We start from the raw sequence: 9,617 nt of genomic DNA, 5'->3' as shown, positions 1-9,617 counted from the left end.
CTCCTGGGATTTGAAGTCATGGCCAAAACTTGACCAAAAACAGTGTCCATACAGTAATTGATGCATTACCTTAGTACAGTAGTCCTGCAGAGAGGTATTCACTCGTAGCACTGGACTGGAGTATGAGTACTGTACAGTATGCACTACACTGTACATACTTGACGTACTTGTAGTACAATTGTACTGGTAACTTAGCTAGTACACTAATCGTACCAGGCCGACGGGATCAATGCTATAGCATTAGTAGCGTTGTCCACGTGTCGGAACAAAATATGGCACCGTCCGGTCGATGGCCCAAGTGTAGTACATATTACTTCCTTTCATTGGGGAATTGTAGATACTCAGGTACCCACGTGTCACGATACGAAGTTCACTGTACGAGAAATAGACGGTTAGTTATTGTCCAACGTAAGGTAACTCCACGACTCCACGGACCCCCGTCATCGTACAATTGGCAACGCTCCAGTCTACGTTCCGATGGAGTACCATCGAGCCAAGTCCGGGGAGAGTGTGTCATCGATAGAACTTCACATGCCAGGCAACGCACCACACGACGTTCTGTCCTTCGACGCCGTCGACGCTATGCGGTCGCAAACCGAGCCAGAGGATTCTCCCACCGACGTTGAAGCCACCGCGATGTTGGAACTGGTCGAACCAACCAACGAACCAGCGGCGCCCAAACCCCACATCACGTACCGCGGCGACATCGACGGACTGCGGACGTTGGCGGTGGTTCCCGTGGTGATCTTCCACGCGTACCCAGAGTCCATCAAGGGTGGGTTCATAGGCGTCGACGTGTTCTTCGTCATTTCTGGCTACCTTATCTCGAGCATTCTCTTCAAGGAAAACGCGAGGGGGTCATTCACATACGCCGACTTTTACTCGCGCCGCATCCGCCGCATCTTTCCCGCGCTGGTGCTCGTGCTCTCGTTTTCACTGGTCATGGGCTGCGTGTGGCTGCTGGACATGGCGGTCCAGTCCATGGCATCGACGCTCGTAGCCGGAACTCTCTTTGGGGCCAACATCCAGCTCCTGACCGTCCAACAGGGCTACTTTGACGCGAGTGTCAAGGAGAATCCGCTGCTGCACCTGTGGTCTCTGGGTGTGGAGGAGCAGTTTTACATCTTTTGGCCGCTCTTCGTGTCTGTGGTCCATCGGCTGTCGTTCCGCAAGGCGGTGGCGTGCCAAGTGGCTGTGATGGTGGCCAGCTTTGCGTGCAATGTCCTCTTCTTGGGCTACAACAACGACAACAAGTACTCGTTCTACTTTCCACTCAGTCGGTTCTGGCAGATGGCCGTGGGCGGGCTCTTGGCATACCTGGAGCTGCCGACTCTCGCCGGTCCGTCCAAGTACTCGTCCGCCGCGCTCGCCGCGCATCCCTTCGCTTCGTCCGTGTGCTCAATGTGCGGGTTCGTAGCTATCATCGTGGGCTACGTAGTAATCGACGAAACCGTGGCCTTCCCTGGCTTTTGGTCGCTTCTGCCCACCGTGGGCACTGCCTGCGTCGTCTTCGCTGGCCCTGCTCCTTTCATCAACCAGTACGTTCTTGGCAACAAGCTGATGGTTTACATTGGCCAAATCAGCTACGCGCTGTACCTGTGGCACTGGCCGCTGCTGGTGTTCGCCAAGCTGCGCTACCCCCGCCCGGACCTGCGCCCAACCTACATGCAGCCGTACTCGATGGTGGTATTGTCGGTGGTGCTGAGCATTGCAACGCTCTACTTGGTCGAGAACCACCTGAGACGACGCAAAGCCGCGTGGCTCGTGCCAGTTCTCGTCGGGCTCATGGTCGTGTTATGCGCGGTGGCGGCCGTCGTGACCAAGTTCCCGTCGGCATTTTCCGTGCCGTCGGCCCAGCTGGCGGCGTACGTCCGTCCGACCTTCAACCAGACAGCCGACGTGCCCAACTGGAGCACGCCGCCGCGGCTGTCGGAACCCACCATGCCCAAAGTCCTCGCCGCCATGAACGACTGGGACCCGCTCGTCGGGTTCCAAGGGTACAACCAAGACTTATCCGACGACGGCAACAAGGTGCTCAACGGCGACGCCCCCGACAGCGTTCCCAGGGTACTCGTGCTCGGCGACTCGCACGCCAACATGGTCGCGCCCCGCTTCAACCGGCTCTTGGAGCTCGCCACCGACGCCAACGCCAGGTTCCCCAAGGTCTTCTACCGATCTCGCAATGGTGACCCGCCTCTGTCATGCAGCTCCAACCACGCCGCCGACCTCGCGTTCATCCAGCAAGTGCAGCCCAAGGTCGTATTCTACGTCACCAACTGGATCCAGTTCCTTCGACCGGGCGGACTGCAATCCCACGGAACCTCACCCGTCTGCTGCCTTTCCGGATACCGAGACAAGTGCACGTACCAGAGCAAGGAGGACGTGGAGACACTTGTGACACGGTTCCAGCAAGAGATCGCGGCACTCGAGGCGTCCGGCACCAGAGTGTTTGTGGCCACAGTCAACCCCGAAGGACCGAGCTTCAACTTCAACATGATGCTCAACGGCAACGCCGTCGTGGCCGTCCATCCCGTCAGCCGCCAAGCGTTCCGAACGCAGCCGCAGGTCGCGCTCGTGCTTGAGCTCGTGGAAGCGGCCGTTCTGAACGCGAACGCGACGCTCGTGGACTTTTCCGTCAACCAGTGCCACCAAGATGTATGTGAGGTCGTGTCGATGGTGGAAGGCGAGCCAGTGTTCAAAGATACCGATCATTTTAGGCCATATTTTGCCAGGAATTACCTCTCCACAGTCGACCAAGTCGTCGACGCCGCATGGGACGACTGATGAACATCCTTTAACATTTTACATGCATTGGTAGTACAGCTGTATAATATCAGTGCATGGTCCAACTTTATGTTAATATCACCAAAGTGTTGGTTTTCGCGCGCAAACGACAAGTTCCCGTTAAGTTCGGATGTTTTCACACTTTACTGATATATCTGAATCTGTGGGTTTCAAATGATCCATGTGTATATATAATATATGTATGTATATATAATATATGTTGAAGCAATCTCGTAAAGAAGCCGTTGACTGTCCTCTCTTTGAAAGTAAAATGAGGATAACGTCGACGGATGTATGTATATCTCTATTGAACGAAGCACCAAAGGATGCAATTCAACCATGTCTTCGTTCTGGGAAATGAACACCCCAATAATAATAAGCTTACTGCATCCATGTTGTTCCGTATCCCAATGTAGTAAGTACCTACTACCACTTGGACCGACGTTACTTAGTTTCTCCTCGCTGGGGTTCACGGTGACGTTGGCAATGACTGGTGTGTCTCGACGGTGCAAAAACTAACGTTAAGAGCATCCTTGGGCCAAATGCCCGTGCAACTGTACGGTAGTCTGCCAAGTCATTCGCTTGAGGCATATAGTACCCTTTTCGACTTGGCTTTGAGGTTAATCGGCCGCAGCGTCAGGATCGTTCTTTTCACGATTTTCGGTAACGTGGAGCTAGGTAGGTAGGTAGGTACTCATTCCCCAAGAAGCTATAGTCTGTACCTAATGTCCTACCATATTATCAACTGCCAAGCTCCAACACAACGTGTGACATGGCCCGTGGCAAGTAGATCAGTACAAAATCTGTCGATGGATCGTGCTGCCACGTTTGAAAGATCCCAACGAGCGCAGTTCCACCGACATATTCCGGATAACCAGCCAATCGGAGGTCGAGAGTTTGGTTACTAATGCTGGTAATGGTACTCAAAGAACGGCGAGAATCACCTTTTCGACAGAGCGTACGACGCTGCAAAGCAAGGGATGCCCCCGAGCAGGTACATACTAGGTCTAGTATATGCATGGCAAGAGACAGATGCCGCCTTTGTCCACGCGCGTACAGTAGCAATGTACTGGGGTTGTCTAAACTTAGCCCAGGGGCTCAAGCCACAGGTACCCCGCTAAGTGCGATATCTCGGTAGGGACACTTGTTTAGGGATGTGTACGACTGCTTCCGTGGTGTTGAATAGTGTATGGTCTAGTTTAGGGTAAATTGCTTGATTAGGGTATTTGTTCACTTGAAACTCCCGCATGTGGTCTTAGAGGGGGTGTTGTCTTGAAATTTGTATACCGCCTCGATACCAGGCCAAGATGGCCACTCCAAACTCGCATATTTGGATATAAGAATCGTCGCCGACATCGTACGACGAGGCAGTCTACGACGAGGTTTGAGAGCGCAGTTGACTGAGACCTCTCCTTCCCTCGAGTGGCATCATATTCGGGTGTCTTGATATCGACCCAAGAGGACAGGTACGACCAAGCGATCGATGAACAGCAGAGGATGATGGCACTCACGCACGACCGCCGTAGACTTGACAGGCTGACTGCATCCCATGGACAAGACATTTGTGGGCGACTTTGGGCTTGGCGATGCGACCAACATGTTTCCGTTCACCCCGGCCACGGGTGGAAACCTCAACAGCAGCAGCACCATACCATCGAACACGGTCATGAATCCGCTCATGGCAAGTCAAATGAACCCCATCATGGGCGGCAATCCAGGGATGAACATGGGGCAATACAATACCGCATACCAGATGGGAAACATGGGCAACATGTTCATGCCACCTGGGTACAACAATGGCGGCGTCCCGGACGACTTGACAGGCACAGGTGGCGCGCCGCTCGACTTTCCCGACGAGTTCAATCCCCAATCGACCGCCTCCGCCGCCGCAAACATGATGGGCACTCCCAACATGCACCTGAACAACTCCATGCTCATGAACAACAACCCCATGATGATGCTAAACGGTGCGAACCAGTTCAACCACCCGAACGGGTTCCAGCAGATGATGGGCACGAATCCCGCGGCCATGTTTGGCATGATGACGCCGCAGCAGCAGCAATTTTTCCGGCAGCAGCAGCAGCAGCAGTTTGCGCAGCAGCAAATGATGCAGGCGCGGATGATGGCGGCGCAGGCGGCCAACGCGCAACAGCAGCAGATACAACACCAGCAACTTGACCAAGTCCCTATTACGTGGCAGTCGGAGAAGGCCGACACGACCATCCGCCACGAAGTCATCAACAAGATTGTGGCGTTCCTGCGCAACCAAAAGCCCAATGCACCCGTGGACTGGATCCGCAGACTGCCCCAGATGGCCAAGAAGCTCGAAGAAAAACTGTATCGCAGCGCCAAATCCAAAGACGAGTACATGAACGAAACGACGCTCAAGGCGCGGCTGCAGGTGGTCGCGCGCAGCTTTCACGCCCAGCGGAACCCCCACACGCCCCCGGAGCTGGCCGGGTTTTGCCAACAGGTGGCGCTCATCACGGCCAAACTGCCGGCGGACGCGGCGCTAGAGTACCACAAGAACGTGCAAAACATGCTCACAAACCAGGACAGCTACAAGCAAGGGCTGGTGAACCAGCAGCAGCGGCTGCTTCTGTTGCGCCACGCCATGTGGTGCCGCGAGTCGGCCAAGTGTAAAGCCACGCCCCAGTGCACCGAGATGAAGGCGCTGTGGGGACACATCGGGCTGTGCCCGAATATGACGTCGTGCCCCGTGGAGCACTGCATCAGCTCCAAGTTTGTGCTAAGTCACTTCCACCAGTGCTCCAACTCGCAGTGCATCGTGTGCAGCGTGGTGCGGCAGCCCATCGAGGCCAAGGACGCCAATGGAGGACTCATCATGGACCCCCATCAAGCCATGCATAAGCTCAACTCGCTCAAGAGATCTTCGGCAGATATCAACACTGGGCCAACTGTTGTAGCCCCACCAGTAGCTGTCATCCCCAACATCCCAACCGCTCAACCGATTCCAGGTAAATCTGTGGGTTATGTGGTCCTTTTTTACCCAATATATTTGGATTTTTTTTAGTGCTGATTTACCAAATCCATCGATTTCACACATACACGAATTTGGAAAGCGAGGATTTGATTGGCCACTTGATTCGTGTATGGTGTTTTGATTGGTCGATATATATCGATAGTGTCTGTGATTTGGTTGAGTCACTCATTGACCAATCAGAAAGAATCGACTTGACAATAACTATATATATATATAATGTATACATATATATGTATGGTAGGACCGTCCACGATCCCTCCAGGCGGCCAGCAATTCGCGACGCAGATGGCCATGATTCAGCAAAAGTTCAAGGACTGGAGCATGGCGCAGCTGCAAGAGCACAGCAAGAAGCTGCAAGTGTGGGCCGAGCAGCTGAAAAGCCAGATCCAGATGCTCACGGTCGAGTGCACCAAGCAAGTGGAGCTGTTTCGGATGGCGCTGGACCCAGCAGCCAAGGTGCAGTATCACTCACAAGCTGAGGAACTGCAGAAACAGCTCAAGGAACTCAAAGCCAAGCTGTCCCGGTGCGCCCATCAGCACAAGATCATGGCATTTACCATCAACGGACGCCAGACGCCGCCACGTCATCCCACGTCGTTTGAGTCTGCAGAATCCATGCAAAACCTACTGCTCAAATCGACCAATCAGCACATTCCCATGCTTGAAACGTCTCTGATACAAAACACGCCCGTACTAGAACTGCCGGTCAAAGACGAGCACCCGCCCGACAAAAAGATCAAACTGGACCCGAGTCCTCCTCCTACTAGTAGTACTACTACTAGTACTACTCCTGCCGTCAAAGCCGAGCCAACTCCACCACCGCCACCGCCTGCTTCATCGGGCACGTGCATGTTGCCGCAGATGACCAACGCCGAGATCCGCGCGCACGTTCAGTCGCTCCAGCAAAGCCACTGCGCTTCGCTAACAGTCGCGCAGCTCAAGAAGAAGCTGGACCCGATCCTGAAGAACATGATGGAGCACAAGTTTGGGTGGGTATTTAGCACGCCCGTGGACCCGGTGGCCCTGGGCATCCCCGACTACTTCCACGTGATCAAGCGCCCGATGGACTTTGGCACGATCAAGAAGAAGCTCGAGGGAAACGTGTACAAGCACATGTACCCGTTCGCGGCGGACGTCCGGCTCACGTTTGGAAACGCCATGACGTTCAATAACGAGGGCGAGGAAGTGTACTCGCTAGCGAGTGACATGCTCAAGGACTTCAACTGCGAAATGGCCAAACTCGAGGCGGAAATCGGCGCCGACGAGGCGGCCGCGCGGGCCAAGGACGGCGCGTGCCAGCTGTGCGGGTCGGAAGGGCTCGTGTTCGAACCGGCTATCTTGTACTGCAACGGCGACTGCAACTCCAAGATCCGGCGCAACAACTACTACTTTTGCTCCCCCGACAACAAGTTTCACTGCTGTGTGGCATGCCACCCCGGCCTCCCCGACACGATCACGAAGCCGGCGGATGGCGGCGGCCCGCCCTACATCAAGGCTGAACTCTGTCGCAAGAAGAACGACGACGTGCACGAAGAGCCGTGGGTCCAGTGCGACTCTTGCAACCAGTGGGTGCACCAGATCTGCGGCCTCTTCTCCGACAAGGAGAAAGGCTCCGAGTTCCAGTGCCCCACGTGTCTGCTCCAGCTTGAAAACCGCACGGTTGCAGATAAAAAGGTATGGACGGCCAAGTCGTTGCCTCGATCCAAGCTCAGCGACTACCTCGAACGACGGGTAGCCAAGGTCCTCCAAGCGGAAGACCAAGCCATGAAGCATGACAAGCTCATCATCCGCCAAGTGAGCAACATCGACAAGACCCTCATGGTGCGGGATAAGATGTACCACCGATACAAAGACCAGGCCAAGTACCCGTCCGAGCACCGGTTCAAGTCGAAGTGTATCTGCATGTTCCAGGAGATCCACGGCGTGAGCGTACTGCTCTTTGGCATGTACGTGCACGAGTTTGACGAGCAAGAAGCCCAGTGCAACGCAAGGCGGGTGTATGTGAGCTACCTGGACTCGGTCAACTACCTCGAGCCAGCATATCTTCGAACCAAGCTGTACCATGAGATCCTCATTGGGTACTTGGAGTACGTCAAGCAGCGCGGGTTTCACACGGCGCACATATGGGCGTGTCCGCCGCTCAAGGGCGACGATTACATCTTGTACTGCCACCCCGAGACCCAGAAGACCCCGAAGAGCGACCGGCTGCGGCACTGGTACATCCAGATGCTGATGAAAGCCAAGGAGGAAGGGATTGTCGTGGAGATCAACAACATGTACGACGAGTACTGGGCCGTGGCCCACGCGTCGCCCACGGATCTGCCGTACTTTGAAGGCGACTACTGGGTCGGGCTGGCCGAAGAGCTGATTGAAAAGCTAGACGAAGAGGGTAAATCGGCCAAAAAGAAAAAGGACCACAAGACCAAGAAGCCCAAACACTTGGCCAAAAAGGACGCCCGCGACGACGTCGACTTTCACGACCAGCTCATGCACAAGCTGGGCGAGCACATTCACCCGATGAAGGATGACTTCCTCGTCGTCAAGCTGCTTCCATCTTGTACGCAGTGCAAACGTACTATTCATGACGGCACTATATGGAAGGAGAGCAAGACATGCCTGTGCGACGGGTGCTATCAGACCCAAATGAGTACCCAGTCCAACGTCAAAGAGACCCCGCCGTACGTCCCCATCAAGCTCACGCTCAAGGAAAAGTGCTCGGACCCAGATGATGTCGTCGAGAGCGAAATCTTCGACACCCGCCAGGCGTTTCTATCGCTCTGCCAAGCCAACCACTACCAGTTTGACGAGCTCCGCCGCGCCAAGCACACGTCTATGCTCACGTTATTCCACCTCGGCCAGCTCACCAACGGGTATATTTACAGCTGCAATGTATGCAAAGCCGACATCAACAGCGGTACGCGGTGGCACTGCAATACCTGCGTCGACTACGATGTGTGCGCCAAGTGCTACGAGACCAAGGCCGCCGCCGCCCATGGACACCCGCTTGAGGCGGTGGGAACGGTCTCGGACGTGGCCAAGAAAGCGCTGGAGGAGCGCAAGAAGAGCATCGCTCTGCACATGCAGCTACTGGTGCACGCCAGCAGCTGCGACGAGGGCGGGTGTGCCTCTGCCAACTGCGAAAAGATGAAGGAACTGCTGAGACACGGGGCCCAGTGCAAGCTGCGCGCGACGGGCGGCTGCGGCGTCTGCCGGCGGGTGTGGGCACTGCTGCAGATCCATGCGCGGCAGTGCCGGGGCTCCGAGTGCCGCGTGCCCCGCTGCAACGACCTAAGAGAACACCTGCGCAAACTGGCGCTGCAGCAGCAACTCATGGACGACCGCCGCCGCGCCGCCGTCACCGAGCAGTACTCGAGGCAAGCAGAAGACGACTCGACTAGTGGGGGGTGTTAGTGTAGAATATATTGAATGTCACATCGCATGAGTATGAGAATTTACTAGTCGACCGTGGGGGGAATTTTCTTTCGTAGACCTACGCCAAGTTCTTGTACTACTGTAGTACTACAGTAATATGACGATTCGGTGATTTGCTGAGCTGCATTACCCAATCAATAGAGCTCAAGAATTGGTAGGATTGGATAAGACTGCTACCGTATAGTGTATATGTATTGCGACAGGTGATATTTCACAACCAGCGGACACTCGTTCTCAAAACTTTGTTAATCCCTTGCGTCATACAAATTTGAAGTATATTCAATATGTTCACAAGTAAATATCAGTTATTACAAGAAAATTATCAGTTATAACAGGAGTCGCAATAGATTAATCCGTCGCAAAACATATACACGGCACCACTAACACCTTCAAAAGT

The 9,617-nt window shown here is 54.6% G+C and overlaps 2 protein-coding genes across 3 annotated transcripts; both read left to right on the top strand.

The window, feature by feature from the left end:
* Positions 1-420: 420 nt before the first annotated feature.
* On the top strand, positions 421-2,886 carry H257_05545 (hypothetical protein). Its single transcript, XM_009830455.1, has one exon. The coding sequence runs from the start codon at positions 478-480 to the stop codon at positions 2,782-2,784; it is 2,307 nt and encodes a 768-aa protein (XP_009828757.1). The 5' UTR covers positions 421-477; the 3' UTR covers positions 2,785-2,886.
* A 1,209-nt stretch (positions 2,887-4,095) lies between these two features.
* H257_05544 lies at positions 4,096-9,239 on the top strand. Of its 2 annotated transcripts, XM_009830453.1 has the most exons (3): positions 4,096-4,250; positions 4,311-5,762; positions 6,030-9,239. In XM_009830453.1, the coding sequence occupies exons 2-3, from the start codon at positions 4,334-4,336 to the stop codon at positions 9,197-9,199; spliced, it is 4,599 nt and encodes a 1,532-aa protein (XP_009828755.1). In that variant the 5' UTR covers positions 4,096-4,250; positions 4,311-4,333; the 3' UTR covers positions 9,200-9,239. The 2 variants fall into 2 exon arrangements, with proteins under 2 accessions (XP_009828755.1, XP_009828756.1); XM_009830454.1 differs by lacking the exons at positions 4,096-4,250; positions 4,311-5,762 and having other exon boundaries at positions 5,905-9,239.
* Positions 9,240-9,617: the final 378 nt, after the last annotated feature.

The sequence above is a fragment of the Aphanomyces astaci genome (genome assembly GCF_000520075.1).
Source record: "Aphanomyces astaci strain APO3 unplaced genomic scaffold supercont1.10, whole genome shotgun sequence".
Classification (NCBI taxonomy): domain Eukaryota; phylum Oomycota; class Saprolegniomycetes; order Saprolegniales; family Verrucalvaceae; genus Aphanomyces; species Aphanomyces astaci.
This window is presented reverse-complemented; position numbering and strand designations above follow the sequence as displayed.

Excerpts from the sequence above, each read along its gene's own strand:
- H257_05545 (XM_009830455.1), top strand. The coding sequence starts at position 478 with ATGGAGTACCATCGAGCCAAGTCCGGGGAGAGTGTGTCATCGATAGAA.
- H257_05544 (XM_009830453.1), top strand. The coding sequence starts at position 4,334 with ATGGACAAGACATTTGTGGGCGACTTTGGGCTTGGCGATGCGACCAAC. Across the intron at positions 5,763-6,029 it reads AACCGCTCAACCGATTCCAG|GACCGTCCACGATCCCTCCA; the intron begins GTAAATCTGTGG and ends TATGTATGGTAG.